The sequence below is a fragment of the Durio zibethinus genome, chromosome 6 (genome assembly GCF_047325235.1).
Source record: "Durio zibethinus cultivar Kanyao isolate XHJ-2024 chromosome 6, ASM4732523v1, whole genome shotgun sequence".
NCBI classification, from domain to species: domain Eukaryota; kingdom Viridiplantae; phylum Streptophyta; class Magnoliopsida; order Malvales; family Malvaceae; genus Durio; species Durio zibethinus.
Genome location: NC_143167.1, coordinates 32174662 through 32194985, shown reverse-complemented (window position 1 = coordinate 32194985; position 20324 = coordinate 32174662). Strand labels below are relative to the sequence as shown.

General features: G+C 34.3%; 6 protein-coding genes and 1 non-coding gene across 9 annotated transcripts; 2 read left to right on the top strand and 5 right to left on the bottom strand.

Moving 5' to 3' along the window:
* Positions 1-97: 97 nt before the first annotated feature.
* LOC111286333 (uncharacterized) lies at positions 98-1237 on the bottom strand. The gene is made up of 2 exons (XM_022876247.2): positions 931-1237; positions 98-649 (listed from the first exon to the last, which is right to left on the bottom strand). The coding sequence occupies exon 2, from the start codon at positions 638-640 to the stop codon at positions 251-253; it is 390 nt and encodes a 129-aa protein (XP_022731982.2). The 5' UTR covers positions 641-649; positions 931-1237; the 3' UTR covers positions 98-250.
* Positions 762-845, bottom strand: LOC149518585 (small nucleolar RNA R38). Its single transcript, XR_016343367.1, has one exon. It is a non-coding gene; the product is annotated as a small nucleolar RNA R38 (small nucleolar RNA).
* Positions 1238-1502: 265 nt separating the features above from the next.
* LOC111286330 (serine hydroxymethyltransferase 3, chloroplastic-like) lies at positions 1503-5014 on the bottom strand. 2 transcript variants are annotated; one of them, XM_022876242.2, is made up of 11 exons: positions 4806-5014; positions 4052-4480; positions 3777-3951; positions 3568-3685; positions 3365-3477; positions 3102-3224; positions 2656-2760; positions 2435-2521; positions 2249-2356; positions 2023-2095; positions 1503-1939 (listed from the first exon to the last, which is right to left on the bottom strand). In XM_022876242.2, exons 2-11 carry the CDS (start codon positions 4444-4446, stop codon positions 1665-1667), a joined length of 1572 nt encoding a protein of 523 aa, XP_022731977.2. In that variant the 5' UTR covers positions 4447-4480; positions 4806-5014; the 3' UTR covers positions 1503-1664. The 2 variants fall into 2 exon arrangements, with proteins under 2 accessions (XP_022731977.2, XP_022731978.2); XM_022876243.2 differs by having other exon boundaries at positions 4865-5014.
* A 449-nt stretch (positions 5015-5463) lies between these two features.
* Positions 5464-8231, bottom strand: LOC149518584 (uncharacterized). Of its 2 annotated transcripts, XM_022876245.2 has the most exons (9): positions 8083-8231; positions 7830-7910; positions 7535-7584; positions 7004-7081; positions 6711-6768; positions 6580-6629; positions 6250-6358; positions 6081-6142; positions 5464-5799 (listed from the first exon to the last, which is right to left on the bottom strand). In XM_022876245.2, the coding sequence occupies exons 1-9, from the start codon at positions 8164-8166 to the stop codon at positions 5757-5759; spliced, it is 615 nt and encodes a 204-aa protein (XP_022731980.2). In that variant the 5' UTR covers positions 8167-8231; the 3' UTR covers positions 5464-5756. The 2 variants fall into 2 exon arrangements, with proteins under 2 accessions (XP_022731980.2, XP_089619106.1); XM_089762980.1 differs by lacking the exon at positions 7004-7081.
* LOC111286332 (uncharacterized) lies at positions 8225-9904 on the top strand. The gene is made up of 3 exons (XM_022876246.2): positions 8225-8706; positions 8851-9012; positions 9339-9904. The coding sequence occupies exons 1-3, from the start codon at positions 8413-8415 to the stop codon at positions 9690-9692; spliced, it is 810 nt and encodes a 269-aa protein (XP_022731981.1). The 5' UTR covers positions 8225-8412; the 3' UTR covers positions 9693-9904.
* Positions 9905-11892: 1988 nt separating this feature from the next.
* LOC111286264 (putative protein phosphatase 2C 72) lies at positions 11893-13764 on the top strand. Its single transcript, XM_022876147.2, has 5 exons — positions 11893-12157; positions 12412-12726; positions 12852-12966; positions 13117-13340; positions 13446-13764. Exons 1-5 carry the CDS (start codon positions 11984-11986, stop codon positions 13650-13652), a joined length of 1035 nt encoding a protein of 344 aa, XP_022731882.1. The 5' UTR covers positions 11893-11983; the 3' UTR covers positions 13653-13764.
* Positions 13765-13919: 155 nt separating this feature from the next.
* On the bottom strand, positions 13920-17281 carry LOC111286265 (phosphorylated adapter RNA export-like protein). Its single transcript, XM_022876148.2, has 4 exons — positions 16877-17281; positions 16659-16764; positions 14869-15012; positions 13920-14361 (listed from the first exon to the last, which is right to left on the bottom strand). The coding sequence occupies exons 1-4, from the start codon at positions 17134-17136 to the stop codon at positions 14107-14109; spliced, it is 765 nt and encodes a 254-aa protein (XP_022731883.1). The 5' UTR covers positions 17137-17281; the 3' UTR covers positions 13920-14106.
* Positions 17282-20324: the final 3043 nt, after the last annotated feature.

The following is a 20324-nucleotide window of genomic DNA, read 5'->3' as shown; positions in this document are numbered from 1 at the left end:
TAAGGTTGGGAAGCTAATAGCATTTCCATTTTCCATCCAATCAGATCAAGAATGACAGCACTGTATCATTCAAAATAAACATAAGAATCAGCTCATATTTATGAGAACCAAGACAAAAGTGCATTTCATGTAAAATTCATTCCTTGTGTACAACAAGCAGAGCCTAAAACCCTACTCCAAATTCTGCAAACTGAAATGTCAAAAAATTGCAAATGGAAATAACAAAACTAAAGAAACATCAACCCCATTATCAAAAACAACAATCACAATCAAATGGACAAAGAGGTGTACTTCCAGCATTCGATTTATTAATACCCAATTCTTCTTCAGTGTAAATAGCAAACCCGTCTGCAGTTCTCTTTCGAGGCCGAGAAGATGATTCATTGAAACCTTCCTCTTTGGTTTCTTTACTCTTTTTATTCTTCTTTATCGACTTGGGTTTCGAAATTTCATTACCATTTTGTTTCTCAGTCTTTTTTTGTTCAGGTTTCTTCCTCTTTTTACCAGCAAATATCTCATCAATTTCATTACCAGCCTTTTTAGGGGTTGAAGACGGTTTCTTCTGTTCCAGAACAGGCTCTTCTTCTTCTTTCTTTTCTGCCTTTTTTGAAGGCGTCGTTGAAGAACTCTTCTTCGGCATTAGTTAAATCTGCAAGTCACAAGAAAAAAAAAATCAAAGCCCACAAAGATTAAAAAAAAAAAGATTTACAGAAAAATAAACTGAAAAGAGAATTTCTTCAAAAAAAAAAGCCAGATAAAAGTGTTGTGTCAGAGAAAAAATTATCAGCAACTGCAATCAGACAGGGATAACTGTAAAACTATTGATGTTCTCATCATTCACAACACTGTCATAAAACACTCCTTGTAAAACCCGAAAACAAAAAAACCATAGATGGAATGGAAATATCTTTCTAATTAACAGTAGCCTACCTCGCAGTGAGATCCGATAGAAAATCAGGAGATGGAAGAGAAGAGCGTGAGACTGAGAAATTTTCCTCATGTAAAACCCTAACACGAGGAGTATTTCCTTTGTTTGTTTTGGAGTTGGACTGAGCTTTTTCCATTTTTTTGGGCTGCTTTGGTAAATATTTTGGTCTTCTCATGAATGGGCCATCTCTGTACTTTGGGTTTACCATTTCAATTTAGTTCGGCCGACTCGTGCAAGGGAAATCTTGACGCGTCCATTTATTCTCTTTGAGCTACTTGTTATTTAGCTTAGCACCAACGCTTCACTCTCTTCCAATACTTCACCAAAACGGAATATTAAAGAGGAATTTAGGAATCGGATCCTTCCTTACAAGATATATACCAGGAAAATCCTATATACTATAGGACATAAAATTTTAAAGACCAAATTTAACAACATTATCAAAATATTCCATAAAACTCAAACTCTAAACACCACAAGATTGCTGATAAATGATCATGGAAAGTTGATCACCTGACCAATTGTTGTTTAGTTTTTAATCTCTTTCAATGAATACTAATAATTAGAAGACTAGTTCCTCTTGAAATATCAGATAAATTCGTACTTCGACATTAGATCTCAACAACACTTCAAAATTTTTATAAATCTTTATTACATTCAAACATGAACCCTGAAATGTAGGATGGATTATGTTCTGAATCTCTCATTAGTACTTTGTAAAATGCATCTATATCATTCATAAACCAGGGATGGGAAATTGGGTTGTAAGTGCTTCCACTCGATTACGGAGATTTGACACCTTATCCATCAAAGGAAAATCTGGAGATGCCACAAATTTCAAAAACTCCTGGAGCTTTGATCCAGAAACTAATCCTTTAGCATCAATTGTTATCTGCACACCTTCATGGATAAAGTCAGCAATAGCTGAGAATTCCTTTTCTGTAAATCCTCTAGTGGTCATGGCAGGTGATCCAATGCGAATGCCACCAGGCACAAGTGCACTCTTATCCCCTGCAAAATTTTATGTGTAAGTACTAGTGATAATGAATTTAAAAGATAGATGTTAAAAGATAAGTAACTAATGCAGAACTCACCAGGCACCGAATTTTTGTTCAAGGTGATAGAGGCCATGTCAAGTATTTTCTCCACCCGAGCCCCATCAATACCCTGGTGAAGAAGAAGTTAATTAATATAAAGAAACGAGGCAAAGGGGGCATAGGGTGTCTATAATGAATCGGGCCAATAGTTTCAATGCTACTCAAATTTTCAAAGATAAAGAGTGCACATGTCTGCATGTCTTAAATGAAGATAATAACTTACCAATGGCCTCAGATCCACAAGTACAAGGTGGTTGTCACTGCCACCAGAAACCAGTTTATAGCCAAGTCCAACCAATCGGCTTGCAAGAGCTCTACAATTAGAAACTACCTGCAGGATGAAGTACCCATATTACACTTGGATCAGGACATAACTTCAACTAAATTTTTAATCCTTGAAGGATAGTACCTGATTCTGGTAAGCCTTGAACTCAGGCGACTGTGCATGTTTCAAGCAAACTGCTAGGCCACCAATTGTGTGGTTATGAGGACCACCCTGCATTGACGACATTATGCCTCTCATGATATATAAATAGTTTCATAACTTAAAAACCTCAGTGTGAAAGTCAACAGAAGGTTAGAATAAGAGAATTCAGATTAGTAAGAGCAAAGGAGACAAGTCAAACTAACCTGTAAACCTGGAAAAACAGCATTATTTATGGCAGATTCTAATTCAACTCCAAGAACAGGATCCTTCTTGAAGAAGATCATGCCACCTCTTGGACCTCTCAAAGACTGGAAACGCATAAGAAAATTAAGCAGGTTATTCACATGGACATTAATGACAAGGAAGTAAGTAGTAATTGGGAGGATACATCACTATTGGCAAGTTTATGGAAACAGCAGATCTTTCTAATGCACATGCTAACCAAATCAGGATCCAAACAAAGTGAAGAATATATTCTGTGCTAGGTGAAGGAAAAGATCAAGTGAGATTAACCATGCTACAAGAAAGTAAATTTTCTCGAGCACCCCTTACTAAATATAAATATTTCGACAAGCAAAAATAGCAGTATCTCCAGTGAATGTTGCATATATAGAGTTCAACACAGCAATTGAAAACATTCATCCCAAACCTTGTGTGTAGTTGTTGTCACAATATCACAATATTCAAAGGGGTCAGCAACTACAGAAGCAGCAACAAGTCCACTTATATGAGCCATATCCATCATTAGAAATGCACCAACAGCATCTGCGATCTTCCAACAGATACCAATTCTAATCAGTTATATGCTAAAATAAGGAATGTATGCAATACTTAGAAAAAAATGTTTTCACTAAATGTTAGGTAAAATGTGGTAGGCATTATAGCACAACTAACAAGAGCATTAGTTCTTACCTTCCTCATGCGAGGATAGTCAAAATCTCGAGGATATGCACTGGCACCAGCAATTATGAGTTTTGGTCGAAAGAGAGTAGCCGTCTTCTCAAGCATGTCATAATCAACAAGGCCTGTTCCAAATTGCAGACAAATTGAATCAACCACCAAGCCAATGCAAAAACTATTTAACCTTAGTAAGTCTAATAATAAGGATGCATAACCTGTAGATTCATCAAGTCGATAAGGCATTGACTCGAAATAGATTGATGTGCCAGATACCCGTCTTTTAGGAGTCATAAATCCATGTGACAAATGTCCCCCATGAGGCAAGTCCAGCCCCTATACCAAATATATTAAGAAATTTTCAATTAGTGTATTACCCGACAGATAATTAAATTACAGAGGCTAAAACAGGCAAAAAGCATCTTACCATTAGTCGGTCATGTGGATTCAGAATTGCTGTATAAACCTCAAAATTAGCAGGAGAACCTGACAATGGTTGAACATTAACACCCCACTTCTTTTCATCTAAGTGAAATGCAGCCAAAGCCCTCTTCTGACAAAGTGTTTCAAGTTCATCAATGTACTCATTGCCACCATAGTACCTGCAATAAACAATAAGATCTTTCAGCTGCACACAATCAAATCAAAACAAAAAAAAAAAAGAAGGTTAAATCTCTATGCACTTTGCTTAATTAGATATACCTTTTACCAGGTAGTCCTTCAGAATACTTGTTTGTGAGACATGACCCAACTGCCTCCATCACTGCACGGGATGTAAAGTTCTCTGAGGCAATAAGCTCAAGGCTTTTGAACTGCCTCTCCTTCTCCTTGCTAATAATTGCACAAACCTCAGGATCAGCTTCACTGATGCCGTGGTCCACAAAGCTGGTTTCAAGCAAGGGAACAGAGACTGAAGAGGGAGGCCTCCCAGTAACTAAGCTCCCCTCAAATTGAGCTCTACAGGGCTTCACTGAGTTGAGCTTAATCTGGTGTGGAAATCCAGTAATAGCAGACCCTTTTAAAGGAAATGCTGGTCTATTGACCCTCATGGGCTGTTGCAAAGAACCCATCATTGCAGCTCCGCTACAAGCCTGCATTTTTCGCTTTCCACTAATATTCCACACAAATTTCCTGTGAATTTACAATGGAACAAAACATAGAATTAAAACAAAAAAATTCAACTCAACACCAATTAATTTGGCTAGTTAGAGCAAAACATGAACAACCTTTAAGACTTAATCCATAAGAAAAGGGGAAACAAAAATGGAATTTTACTTTGAAAAGTGAAGTTTTTGTAGGAGACTGATGAAAAGCTGACACTTACAAATTGAACTTTAACCTAAAACATGTTTAGCTAAAAAAATACAGGATACCTTAAAACGCTAATAATTCACAAATTAAAAAAAAAAAAAAAGTATTACTGACAAAAATCCCAAAAAAAAAAAAAAACCAATACCGGATATGAATAACAAAGAGGATAGAATTCAATAAGAAGAAGACGAAGACGACGCCTACTTAATAGGAAGAGTATTTTCTTTCTCTGGGTTTCTCACGTTTTCTTTTTGGAGGGTGCAAAGGTTGAAATGAACTCAGTAGCTAAAACCCTAGAAATATAATTGAGCCGTTTGCTTTAGAGGCAAAGAAAATATACATGATATAAAGAACAAAATGGAAAAGCTAGATAGTGGAGACTTTTAAACATCGGTCAGAAGTCTCAGAAGCGAAATACTTCTTCTGCGGGTTAGTCTATTTTGTCTCCTCGTATGTATATCACTCTGATGTTGCCAAGTGTCCTGATCAATTGATTATGGAATATTGTGTTGTTTAAAATAGTTAAAAGCTTCGATTACGCATTTTATTTAAGGTAGGATACTAGACAACATAAACTAATCATGAAAAGGTTTAAAAATGACAGATATACCTGCCATTTTATTATTCTTTTAAAAAACTTGCCAAAATTTAAGATTTTGCATGAGAAGGTTTGTACATATAACCTGAAAATGCCACATTTTTCAACTACAATGAACCTAAACCAACTCATTTGATAATGTGGACATATTCAAACGAATTTAGTCCGAGAAATCAGCTAGCTTGGAAAAAAGGTCAACTCGATCTGAAAGTTCCAAAATTGAAACCCAGTGAGATAGCAAATGGAAATCGCAGATGCAATGTTGCTTGCACCATTCGACTCTGTTCAGTTTAAAGCTTAAACTATTCATCATTCCCACATTATATGAAGCATACATCTTTGGCAACATGATGGAAATAAAAGAACATAATAACCCGGTGGGTAGGGGGTAGAGGGTTCTCCGTCAACTATTATAACATTTGTGTAATTTTCGCCATAGATTATTATACAGGAGTAGTTAGAGTCATGATAAGAACAGCCAGAGGCAACACGAATTCTTTATTCCACATGAGAAAGGCCCCCGCCAGTTCCAGCCCTGGTCCTGCATGAATATAATCAATTTTTATAAATAACACTTTTGTTATATGTTCAAATACCATTTGAACCAAGCTCATATATGGACATCCAGAAAGTTATTCAATATAATATAGGCTTTACTATGTCAGCTGTAGATATGTGAAGGCATGAGCAAGGTTTACAATATCTAGACATATCTACCAATTAACAGAATAATTCACCATTCAACAAGAAAGTAGGCAAGCTCAAATCCTTGGTTCAACATCAACACCAATATATAACCATTTAGTAACATCAAAAACTTACTTGTGATCAGAAGGATTGGGTGTGATTTCATAAACAATCGTTGCAACAACATCCCTCTTCAACTGTCAATCATATTCAGGAAATATATCATTTGAAGCACCAAATTTTCACTAGGGAAACAGACAAAATCACCATCATCAGTTAATCTGAGATTTGTTAAGGGAAGTACCTGTGTGGCTTCACCTTTAAAACCAATGTAGTGAATTTGAGTTGTGTCACCACCAAAACTCTCAGGGAAATGCAACGTAATACTCGCCACGCTTTGAAATTTTGAATACCTAAATATGCATGTTAATATGGCATCAGCAACTAGAAAACAGAGAGAATGAAACAGTCGTCTACTACCTTCATCAAGTCATTTATGAGCATCAACTTAACATTGTAGGTGCCATGTGGAACAAGTCTTCATGCAGAATAAACAAGCAAGTTGACCGCTGAGAAAGGGTTCATAACTGTTCCTAAACAAAGGTAACACTGTGTGGAGCATGTAAGTACCTACCTTGTCTGGTATTCTGCCACTCCTTGCAAATTTTCAATCAAATCCCACTCCTTGAAAGACAAAAGTACACGTTTTAGATCAACTTTGTAGAATTTATCAGTATATTTAATGGCAAGGGAATTGAGCAATACCTGAACAGGTTGCATGCTTTGAGCATCAGAGAAGTCAATGCCATCTCGATTTATAAACCTAATTAAAACAAATTGAAATTTTTAATCTCTAATAAAATAACTAGAAGAAAGCCATACAAACAGAAGACATCCTTTTCAAAACGCTACAATATTATATTCTTTGGAAATATCAGGTACCAAAATCAAAGATATTTTCAATGTGAAAGCAGTTAAAATGACATTCAACTAAGTGCTAACTGAAGATTAACCATATCAGAAGTGATGAAACCACTTGGTTAGGCATATGAACTTACACTCTCATCTTAGAAGGACTCGCTCCATCGGCACCCCCAACAACTGATATACTCTTGATCTTAACATCTGATGTAAATCTATTAGAATAAGTCCAATGAGTATAGAAGAAATCAGACAAGCACTTCTAGAACATAATAAATGCCAAATCAAGAAAAAGAACAACGATCAAGACTCATTCAACCATTTTGAAAATGAACCAATACACTTGATCATTTGAATCATAATATACACTTAAAATATAAGTTAGCATGCAAGGAACAACAGAATGATGAGACATGAGGGGTGAAAAACATATGGAAAATTAGCAATGAAACACAAATTATAAAATTTTCATCTTTGAGATTCAAACCAGCATGCCTCCTTCAATTAGCCTCAAACACCCAAAGTTTTAACATGGACACTTTGGTATAACATTAAACCGCAGATGTAGATAGTGATTAGTAAATCCACGGAAATAAGACATGAAATTCAAAGCAAACTTTCAAGTCATAAAATAAAAGGCACTAAAACAACTAGAAGCAGTCACTTACGGAATGTAAACAAGTAACTCGGGATCGCCCTCATTGCTTTCTAAGTGTTCCTGCCACAGTCAAACAATCTGATTAAGCTATCACATACCATGAAAACGACAGACACTTCGATGCGTAATACAAAATAATTTTTCCCCAGAAGAATGTTAACACAAACAAGAGACTGCAGAAATAGTTCATTACACTCAATCATTTTTTCAAAATAAATTTATATATATATAAATGCATTTATTAATTTGTTTTATACCAAAAAATATAAAAGAAAATTTAATTAAACAATAAAACAAAATTTTACCCCAAAAGAATTCAATCGCTCCTCCCAAGCTTTAAACACAGATTTAACACTTCCTGGATTGGCCTCATTTAAAGCGGTTACCTAGACAATAACCAAAAATTCCAAGAAATAAAAGCAATATGTGAATTCATTTACTTATGAGAGTGGAAAAATATAAAGAAATTATACTTCAAAAATCAATTAGGGAGACCAAAAAAAGGTAACGAGTCGGTTGAATCTTCAAATGTTCCAGTAAAAAAGTAAGAGAAAGGACCTTCGGAAGGTCGATGTGCTTGTAAAGAGACCAATTAGAAGAACAATCGTGATCTTCGCAGCTATGGTCATGCGTACACGCCATTTTCGCCCGATCGCTCACTTTCGCAGCCAAACAATCCAAGAGGAAAAAGCCAAATAGAACAAACCGAGAATACTCGAGAATACAGACACTAAAAAACGCGGCAAGTACGCATCGTTTCTTCTAACACTCTAGAACGACACCGTTAAGATATGTTTGTTTTTTTTTTGCAAGACTAGAAACGCACCGTCTCAATCGTCTCTTTGGCAGTTTCCTTTCCTCTCTCTCCTTCCCCTTTGTTTGGTTCCAATGTCTTCTATGCCGAAGGAAGGACATCGAGGAAAAACGAAAATGGAAGATATCGAAGGAGACGCCTCGGTGGGAGGCGGTGGGCGTTACACCTTGAAACCGACGCGAATAAGCAACGAGGACATAATAATTTGCGTGGATGTGGACGCAGAGTCGCTTGTTGAAATGAAAACAGCGGGAATCACCAGATTGGATTCCATAAAACAAGCCATCCTTCTCTTCGTCAACTCCAAGCTCTCTATCAACCCCGATCACCGCTTCGCTTTCGCCACTCTCTCCAAATCCGCCTCTTGGGTACTTTTCTCTTTAAAAAAAAATTGATTGGAGATGTGGGAAATAGAAGAATATAATCTATGGTTTTATTAATTTGAATAAAGGGTTTGAAATTCATTTATTTAGATATTTCATTTTCATTTATTGTGATTTTTTTTTTTATAGCTGAGAAAAGAGTTCAGCAGTGATGTTGAGTCTGCCATTGGTGCGGTTCGGGCACTCTCGGCTACCACTGTCTCTTCTGGTCAAGCAGATCTCACCAGTTTATTCCGCTTAGCAGCTTATGAAGCCAAGAAATCTCGTGCCCAGAACCGGATATTAAGATTGGTCAGTAACCATTTCTTTTCCTCTTTTTATCAATGACTGTGTTATATTGTGGAAAGGATTCGAACTCAGACTCCTAGTTACCAATTAAGTTCTGTCTTAGTAACTTAGTTATCATTCATGATACACATGCTTAGATGATTTTGTTTGTAATTTCAAGGCATGCTTTGTTGAATGAATTGCTATGAATGATTGGTTCACTTTGTTCCCATTTCTTGTAAAGAGTTTAGTTTTGTTATGTGAATCCTAAAGTTGATATTTAAATCTTTATATTTCCTCAATTCTTACTCAAAATTCTGATACAGGTGTGATATTTGGCTGTCTTTTAGATTCTTATATACTGCAGATCATCGGTACGACCCCATCATCAATGGCCTGTAAACCAAAAACTCTTCACATTGGATGTAATGTACCTCCACGACAAGCCTGGACCAGATAACTGTCCCCAGGCGGTCTATGATGCGCTTGTTGATGCTCTTGAACATGTTAGTGAGTATGAAGGATACATCCATGAGAGTGGACATGGGCTACCACGAACCCTCTTCCGTTTCATGTCTATGCTGTTGTCTCACCCTCAACAACGTTGCCCTCAAGACGATTGTGATATACCCAAGCCTCTTATGAAGAAGTCAGCTGAATCAGCTAATGGTGAAGATAATGTTCATGTATCCCCCAGCCAGTGAGAATATCAACCACCAAATCTTCATGTTGCTTCAATCCTTGGGTCTTATCACTTATCAGTATGATTTCTAGATGTGCCGAAATAAAATAAACGGACCAGATAACCTCTTAAATCTTATGCAAACATTCTGTACAGAATAATCCTTTCCGAGTGTGTGTGTGAAACTGTTTCATTTAATATAAGATGCAATATTCACTATGTTACACCTACAAAGAGTAATTGCTCATCAAATCCGGCGTATATTTTACATTTTTATGTTTCAGCTTCTTGTAGGAAAGATGCTCCGATGTGAACTGACTGCTATGTGCATCGCCATACTTGTTAATTTGCTATGGATTAATGGCTAGGACAATGTGAATTTCCGTAACATGTCGCATGCAACCGCACGAGCATCCCTTTTAGCAATTTATTTAGTAATGAAGTCACCTTGATCCTTTACTTGTACACAGGCATACCAGACAAAGCATGTCACAGAGCACCAGATGCAGCGAAATTGACCAATTCCACATAGAAGGTGCATATTGAAGCTTTTATATCCCATTGATTTGATGCATACCAAACCAAGTTCATGAATGGTGATGGTGTTTTTCATCATTCTAGCATGCTTGATCGTGCTAATACATTGCTTTGATTTGAGAGTCTTATCTCCAAAGCATGACGTTTCCAAGCGTTTCCTTTTGATTACAAATAGATTTCCATCAAAGAATTATAATGTTACAGAAATGAAAGTCGGCATTTTAGATGAACTTTCTTTATCTGATAAGATGTGTGGGTTATCCAAACTACTGATTCAAAACAACGGGAAAAAAACAATGGAAAATCTGACGTGACATGCAAGGGGTAGGAGACTGGTGAGTTTATTTGACTAAAGAAAGAAATGAAGCATGCTTATAAAAATGTATGGCAGGAATCAAAATGTTGGGATTATGTTCATACTTGTCATCATTAACGCGTGTTTATAGGCTTCTGGCCTGGTGCATTTGCCAATCAGGGTATAATAGATAATTTAACCAACAAAAAATGAAAAACTCTGGGTTTTGATAACTTCTAACACCGTTTCAATTATTGATCTTAAAGAGTAAGAATCAGCGACATTCACCGCTCCATGAAGTATTGAAAAATAAAATTCTAGTGAATACTTGTTAAAATGCAGTCAATGGTTCCATGGAAGCCAGGGCGAGTTGGCAAGATTATCCGATTCCTCCATTCAAATTGATTTAATCATTTATGCAAACAACTAAAAACATGAAATTTGAATGACCAAATTATTAATACTCCCAATCAAACTGGCTTCCTATGTCACAGCATAAACAAAATTCAATTAATTGTCTATAAAAGAAAAAGTCAACTCGGATAATCAACCAAGTTTTATAATCGAACGATCTGAAAGCAAGTCCACAAGTTTTACCGTTACGATTAAGCAAATGGCTCAGCCTGACGTATCCAAAACAAGTCCTTTCTCCGTTTGTGCATGCTTGGCAGACTATAATAAACCATGATTACGCTCTCTTGACTTAGAAGGGTAGGATTAAGCTTTTTTTAATAGCTATAATTATTTGTTTTTCTTCTGTTTCTAACAGTTGACCAACATTTTGATGCATCTTTCATAATTCTGTCCCAAAGCTGTTGAGTTAACCTTAAGCAGTTCCATTGGCCTCGGATCCAGTTTTTTTTAGTGTCAACCACCCCTTTTAACTATTGGAAGGAACCGACTGTCCATTTTTACATTTGATTTAGGCTTATACAATGCCTCTCGGTCACTCAGCTCAGTTGTTGATTGAGATTCCAGGAAATTATGTAATCTTATAGGAAAATAATGGCTTGTAAATCATGTAATATGCAAAAAAATCTAAAATTAATCATATATGATATGAAAAATCGACAATAAATGATTACGGCTCCTATGACTGTATTTTATTGAGGAATCTTCATGAATAAGTTTGGAAACTGGGAATTTGAGACAAGATGGAAGAAATTTCCTTTGTGTACTTGAGGCCAGTTTGATTGTTTTGTCAAGACACTAATCTTTGCAAGAATACACGTCATATGCTTCTTGAAGTGAATCTTGGGGTAGCGTATGATAATACTCAACAATTAAAAAAAAAAAAACAGTAAATTGATTAATGAGTTGGAGTGTGCAATCAGCTAATTAGGAGCCACTTATTCTGCTATATATTAATATTATTATCTTGCTATAATGCGCATTATGGAGTTCTTAAATACATAATTGAGGGGACTATTTCACAAAAAGTCATTGGAATTTAATAAGGAAATTTGGGTATTCAGTTGAGAATGGGAATCTGCATATCCGTTGCATCTTCAGAGATTTATGAGGCTGAAGACTGCCAGGAAAATGTTCTCTACTTGGCTGGAAACACTGCTTCTATTGGAATTCAGAAACTTGGCTCTCTTTACTCTAAGCAGGGAAGCAAAGGACTAAACCAGGATGCTGCCATCCTTTATCAGGTTTGCCACTGCTACTCCTTTGTTATAATATTATTCAAGTTTTGAATGGAATATTTTGCTTTTGTTCTCTGATCCTTCTGAAAATCTTCTTCAAGAACCTGACAAATGTTTCATGTCTTAATCGGTTTATTCTGTGCAAGAGAAAAGTTTTAACCAAAAAATTTTGATATGGCTGAATTGAGATTGGATCAAACTTGATATATAATATTGGTTTAGATTATATAGCTAAAATGTTTAGTTTTTTGTTCTTCAAGGACTATGGAATGGAAGGTGGAGCATTCTGTGGAGTTTTTGATGGTCATGGAAAGAATGGTCACGTAGTGAGCAATATGGTGAGAAATCGGTTGCCATCACTCTTGCTAAGCCAAAAGAATGCTCTGGCAAAGATTAAGACGAATTTCCAAGATCAGGTGGCAAAAACAAAAGGTGGATCGGTACCAAACAAGGATGTTCTTAAATGGCAAGAGGCTTGCATCAGTGCCTTCAAGGTGATGGACAAGGAGATTAAGCTTCAAGAGAATTTGGATTGCTCTACCAGTGGAACCACCGCAGTTGTTGTTTTGAGACAGGTAAGAAAGATAGTGTTGAGATTTAAGAAATTGTTTTGTCAGATCCATACTTTGCTTTCACAAATTATATGATGAGCTTTCAAATTAAAGTTTCATCTTTTTTCTTCCTGTTGATTTTTTCGAAGGGTGAAAATCTTGTTATTGCAAACCTTGGCGATTCGAGGGCGATTCTAGGAACAAAAACCGAGAATGGGATCAAGGCTGTTCAATTAACTACCGATTTGAAGCCTGGTTTACCCAGTATGACCCTTTTCCGTTTCCTTTCTCACAGCATCTTTCTTGCTATAAGTCTTTCCGAAGGACAAACCATCGAATTAAATTTTTACTATATTATATTTTTCAAGCCATCCTTGTTCTATTTGAGCGGTTTGATCAACTATTTTGATGCAGGTGAAGCCCAAAGAATAAGGAATTGCAATGGTAGGGTACTTGCTTTAAAGGAAGAAGCACATATCCAGCGTGTGTGGCTACCTCATGAAGATTATCCAGGCCTAGCCATGTCTCGAGCTTTTGGAGACTTTCTACTCAAGAACCATGGAATAATTGCAATCCCTGACATCTTCTATCACCACATAACTCCAAATGATCACTTCATTGTTCTTGCAACTGATGGGGTAAGCCCATTTCAATGAAATAACAATGCTTTTATAAAAAAATATAAAAAAAGGGTGTCCATAAAAGAATGAACTTAAACATTTGTTTTCGGCCTGTTTTGTTAGGTATGGGATGTGCTCAACAACAACCAAGTTGCCTCCGTAGTGATGGAGGCAGAGAGCGAGCAGGCAGCGGCAAGGACAGTGGTGGAGGCAGCTATCGCCTCATGGAAAAAGAAGTTTCCATCTTCAAAAGTAGATGACTGCACCGTGGTTTGCCTCTTCCTCCAAAAAAAGCAACAGTATCCAGGTTTCTTGCCTGTTGAAACCTAACTAGTTGGTCGGCCTCCTCTGTTTTTTATCGCAGAACAAGTTTTTAAATACTCTTGTGACTAATTTGTTAACCACCATTAACTGTTCTAAGATTGAAATGATCTTGGTCCAATGGATTGTAGCGATGGCGTATCAATTACGTTGCCAAAGAAAACAGATGCGTGGAACAGTAAGTTTCAATGATGTGTCATATTTGATGAATGATCTAAAACTAATCACCTACATGGAAGCCATGAAAGCTATAGGAATGGGCGTGAGAAGGAAAAGTTCCAAAGAAAGAATTAGATTCCTCGTTCCTTCAACGATGATAGATCCAAGTTTGATTCAAGAACTAATAATTCTCTTATTAACCTGTAAAATGATCTCTCATCTGTGGCCTTCCAAATAATATCAAATCCGTCCTATCAACAAATCTACTCATGCAAAATTGATGCCAAGCAAAATTTCAATTTTTCTAATGATCACATTCATCTTCTTTTGGATCTTCTCCTAGAAGGTCTTCATATGAAACAGGGACCCTAAGCCTATCATGAACAGATTTGCGTGTTCCTTCAGCACTGTACTGCTCTTGTTGGTTTTGAGGAATTAGTTGAGAATCTTCTGAAACACTTGCTGCAGTTCCATTAGTCAGTGTACAGGCAGTTTCTTGAGAAGAGCTCTCTTTGTTCTGTGCTGGTGCTTGTCTGATATTTTGTTGCTTAAATTGCTTCTGCAAAATCATAAATACCATTAGAAACGTATCCTAGATTACTATTTGAAAATCAAAAAGCACAAAGCAGCGCTGGCTACTAAGTTGGGTCATAACATGATACAAGAACCAAATGCCTATGAATCACGTTGGAATGGCATCCTGAACCAAGTTCAAAGGCTATTGTATTGAAAACAGGAGTTGCTTGAATCATAATAAATTTTAATAAAAAAGGAATTTATCACTGCTGCAATTAGATTACACAGCTAAACTACCAAAGCCTCTAAAACTGTCACAGAATATTGGGCAATAATTTAAGAAATAGATTATTTATATCAGGATATTGCAATATCAATAACCCTAAACTGTCAAAGAATAACAAAGCATACAAACAACCAGAGAACTGGTACCTAACCACATTATTTAGACATCCAATTGATAAATGAATCTGAAAGTTCTCATGCACACGTGTATATATTCGGGTGTCCAGAGAAAAGAATAGCACTTGATGTGCCTATAAGTACACACCTCAAAGTCCTTCGCCTTTTTCATTATTTCTCGATAAGCTGCAGGTTCCCGCACTTTTATGATATTCCATAAAATGCCACCACCTGTCCGACATCGTCTGCCATCAGCTGTCATCTGACCTCCACAAGATTGAATTGCATCCACCTGAGGAATTTAGGTTTCATCATACATCCCAATAGGAACAATAGCAGGTAAAAGGAATGCAAAAACTCTTGCAAAGACAATTAAGGAAAGAAATGAGCAAAGAAAGGGAGAGAGAGTACGTAGACAATTGAGAGTATATTGTTTGATCAAAGCTGAAACCATTGAAATCACCATTATCACTTCAAGCAATCACTGAACATATAACAAAAACTATAGATTTGTAACAGATGTAAAGGGAAAAAAAGGAGAAACAAGTCATTAATTTCTACCATTTATTCCTGCATACATCTCAATCAATGGTGGCAAAGGTGAAGACTTTAACACATCACATCTTATGAGGCAGGGAAAAAATGAAATATACTCCATCAGACACCAAACGAAGGAAAAAGATAAACGAATTATCTCCAAAACAAACAAAAGGTCAGCGTTTAACCCTTACTTACATGCACAGCCAAACGTTTCTGCCAAGAAGTCAAGCATTATGTCATAATTATGTTTGCACTTCTCATCAGTCATTCAGTTATAATGGATACTAACAATTCTTAAAGGCTTATCAACCAACGATAAAATTGATTCTTAACATTTATTTTGAGTTCATACCACTCAACTTTATTTCTAAGAAATTCCTTGAAAAGTAAAATAATAAAAAAAAAAAGGTATATATTCACAAATCCCACTCCTAACTACCAAAAAAAAGAATACCAGCAAACTTGATGTTATTAATTAGAAAAAGAAAAAAAAGAAGTTTCAATTTTTTGCCACTATCCTACCATCTAGATGAAGAAATATGAAGGGCTGTCTTTTAAATTTTGTACATACCCATTCTTATAGTTGGCCTTTGATAAGTGAAAATCTACTTGATAAATTATTTTACATCACAGCTGTGTGGTGCATGTCCAAGAAAGAGAAAACGGTAATAACCTATATCAAAAGGAAATTATGAAGTGGGTTCATCTCAGCTCAGTGCACAGGATTTGAAGTGGCAATTGGTATCTGCAAGAAAAATGCAGCAATGGGAGGGAAAACAATGTAGATCATCAGATGTTAAGAGTGAAATGGTTTTTAGAGAGTGGTCAAGCACTGTCAGCCTAGACAGGCTAAAAAAAATGAAGTAAAACCCAAATTCTCACCTTCCCTTTAAGAAAGAAATTACTATTTTCTCACTTGCTGACAGCAAATGTTATTTCTAACAGCACAAATCTTATTGGGAAAAAAATTTGTGGTCAATGTAAACGGGTAAGCTCAGATCACTCAGAAGTTATAGGTGCCCATTAAGATAACAACAATAGACAAGAGTGAAATTACATAGGACAGCACAACAAGCTATAGGACAGAAATGCTACCGAGCAACAAACTTAATAACTTCGGAATAGAAGTTAATAGTGCACCGTAATCCCAACTAGACAACGTGACATGAGCCAAACTCAACCAAGCTTGTCGGATCATCCTGGGAATACTAACATGGCTTTATCTACCATACAGAATTTCTGAAGAACACGAAAGCATAATCTAAACAAGTTTCATATGTCACACGACAATAGCGCACAAATAACTTTCCACTAATAAATTAAACAACTTATTTACGTTAAACCCAGCATTAAATCTCACATTATGCACAATCTTGAAAGGGATAAAATTAAAAATACCTCTCTAACAAGATCAGACAATGCAGAAACCCCCAAACATCCCACAGCAGTGTACACCATGTACGACTTCCTCTCTTTTAACCGTCTACAAGTATCTATCACAAACCTGCAAAAACCAAATTTTAAAAAAGCTTCAAAAACCAAAATTACGCCTAAACAAGTCCTCATGTTTATTTATTTATTGACGCAAAGGAAAATTAAATTTTACTGAAAACTACCTGTTTATATCCAAAGCTTTAGGTCCCGAACCACCCCTTTTTTTCTTGTTCTTCCTCTTATTTGCTCTGCGCTTTTTGTTTTTACTTTGGTACCCTTGATTTTCACCATTAACATCTGCAACGTCGCTTTTTTCCAGATCATTTGCCGAGTTACTATCTACGAGCTCTCCTTCTTCTACATCAAGCATCTCGACATCTTCGTCATCTCCTAAATCGTCCTCTTCGTAGATCGCTTCCAAAATGCTCTCTCCTTTCTCCATTAAAAAAAAAATCAATAAAAAAAATCCCAAACTTCCAATTTTAAATGGAAAATAAGAAGTTCGTCAGCCGAGCTTTCACTGTAACTGATGGTTTGGTCGTTCGAGTCCGTGTGAGGGGCTTTGATTCTGTGGTGAGAGATTTGAGACGGTTACTTGGGCAGGGCGGATGGATATTTAATTGGGGCATTAACCTGGCAAGGGCCAAGACTAACGTGTTCAACTAGTGGGCCTCTTTGGTCTGTAATAATGGATTTAGCCCAAATGAATAATGCATAACAAAATGCTATGGATCAAGTTTGGCTAGTATTCATCTTATAAGGCCTTGGTCATATTTCTTTCTTTTTCATTTTGTTTTTTTTTTTTACTTAATTTTTTGTGTTTTTTAAGGAGTTATAATTCATGGGATAAAAATTTGTTATTGAACAATTGAATATATTTAACTTGCAATATCATGAACGCACCGTGTCAATATAGAAAATGCATTATTCTTAAGATCTTGGGAGAAAAAAATTAGATTTAATACAAAATTAATAAATACCCTTAATCATATTATTATAAATATATATATATATATATATAATTGGCCTTAGAATTATGGCTTTAAGATGTTAGTAATGAGTAATATATACTTGAAAAATATACTATATGTGATTACGTTATCATTTAATATTATTAAAACTTTCAAATTCAAATCAAGATTTTAAATTTTTTAAAAGAATTAGACCGGCGCCATTTTTATTTTTTTTTTTGTAAATTTCATGGATGAGAAAGCGAGGCAAATGATTGAAAACTAATGGTTTAGGAGACGTAAGGGAAAATTTAATGAATAAAAAATTGTATACTAATAAGTGGTTGGTTCAATCAGTTAAATTTATTTTTTTCGATGAAAAAGATCTTAGGTTCAAATCTTGTCAGTGGTTAATTATTAGGGTCATATCGAATACATAATTTGCATCCACTTGTCTTAAATTATCAAGTACGACATATCTTATTTTGATATAAAAAATTGAATAATTTATCCATCTCTAAATTTTTTTTTTTATATTTTATACATTACTTTAAAGCATTATTTCAGTATTAATTCAAATAATATATATTATTCAAACTCTTAAAAATGTGAATTTAATAAATTTAAGTGCTTACTGTTATATTCATAAGAGTTAAGTAAATATGAGTTAATTATTAAAAATAGATTAAAATTTTCAAAAATAAAAAATCTTCTTGCAAGCTAATAATGAAAATGAAACTTTCTTTTTTTAATTGCTTTCAAGGAAACTCTCCTTGTCCCAACTTGAAACTTTCCCCAACTTTGCACGCTAGTATTAAAGTATGATAATTGATTAGAAAACAAAAGCAATAAAAATTTCATGAAAATGAAAGCCCTTGAATATTGTATTAAGTTATTAATACTAAACAAAAATCACGAAATGACTAATAACTAAATTTTGATTAGCATTTAGCATGAATTTGTACCAAAATAATTTTCACTTCCCCAAGCCCACACTATAGTCTACATTCACCAATAATACAAGGGTCATTGTCCAAATGGTACCGCCCATTGGCAAGAAAATGAAATATGGAGGAAGAGGAGTGTAGGCAAGGGATTCCGTCTTGATGTCATCATCCAGTGATTCCAGTAGATTCAAGTCCATGCCCTTCATTTCAAGATAAGGGAGGGAGACGGATTCCCTGATGCGGACAAAAAAATGAGAAAACCATATTCTCGTTGCGGGGGCATATGGTTAGAAAATTTTGAGATTTCGAAAGGAAGTATTATTTTTTGAAAAGTGTTATATTATTAATAAATTATTGGTTTATGATCTGCAATCATTTGTCATAAACTGTTAAATACGGTACATCTTACTCTGATTAAAAAACTGAACAGTTTATCTATCTCTGGATTTTCTTATAAAAAAAAGTGTTATTTTTAATTTTTTTTTAAAGTATTTTGTGTTTAAATTTATTTATTTGATTGAGAGAATCTATATATATTAAGTCTTATATAATTATTATAATCTTTTTAATATGTATGATAGTAACTTTTCATTTTATTTTATTAATAATAAATATTTAAATGATAAATTATGCCTTTAACAACAAAAATAAATAAATATTTTTATGTGATTGCTATTTTTATTTATAAATATCATCAATTGATTCATTTGGCATTTTGCATGCCTTAATTGATATAAAAATTTATTAGAAAAAAGATCAACAAATCTCCAATTTAAATGATCATTTAATTTTTTTTAAATAATTATTTAAGGTATTTTTGTATAGATACGTCTTAAATAAAGAAATACCTTGAATAATTATTTTATAAAAAAAATTAAAATTAAATGATCATTTTAAATAATATTTTATGAAAAATAAATAATCATTTAATGTGTTTATGTACAAAAACCCTTTAAATAATCATTTAATTTTAATTTTTTTATAAAAAAAATATTTAAAATGTTTTTGTACCCTTAAATGATTATTTTATGAAAAAAATTAAAAGATTATTCAAAAATACCTTAAATGATAATTTTATTAAAAAAAAAAGAATTATCATTTATACATAAACAACTTAAATGATTCGTTTTATTTTTTTATAACGCTTTATTTGCAATATGTAAAAACCAAAAAAAAAAAAACAAAAACAAAAACAAAAACTTACAACTAATATTTTGTCACTTTTAGACATAAAAAGTAACGATTATATCATAATTTTTTATTCAAATTAAACTTAAAAATAAAATAGTTTTTTTTTCCTCAAATCCTAAAATATTACAAAAAATATGAGTTTTTGATTTAGAAAATTTGAGTATTATTGAAAATATAATATTTTTTTATAATCAGATTATCTTAAATCAAACATAAAAATCAAATACCCACCATCAATATTTAAAAAAAAATTTCATGGATGAGAAAGCAAGGCAAATGATTCAAAACTAATGGTTCAGGGAACAAGAATGAATAAAACAATTTTGTATATTATATACATTACTTTAATATATGATTAAACCATCAATTGAGTATTAGTTCAGGTGATATATATTATTTAAATTCTTAAAAATGTGAATTTAATAAATTTAAATGCTTATTATTATATCCATAAGAGTTAAGTAAATAAGAGTTAGGCATTAAAAATAGATTAAAATTTTAAAAAACAAAAAATCTTCTTCCAAGCTAATAATGAAAATGAA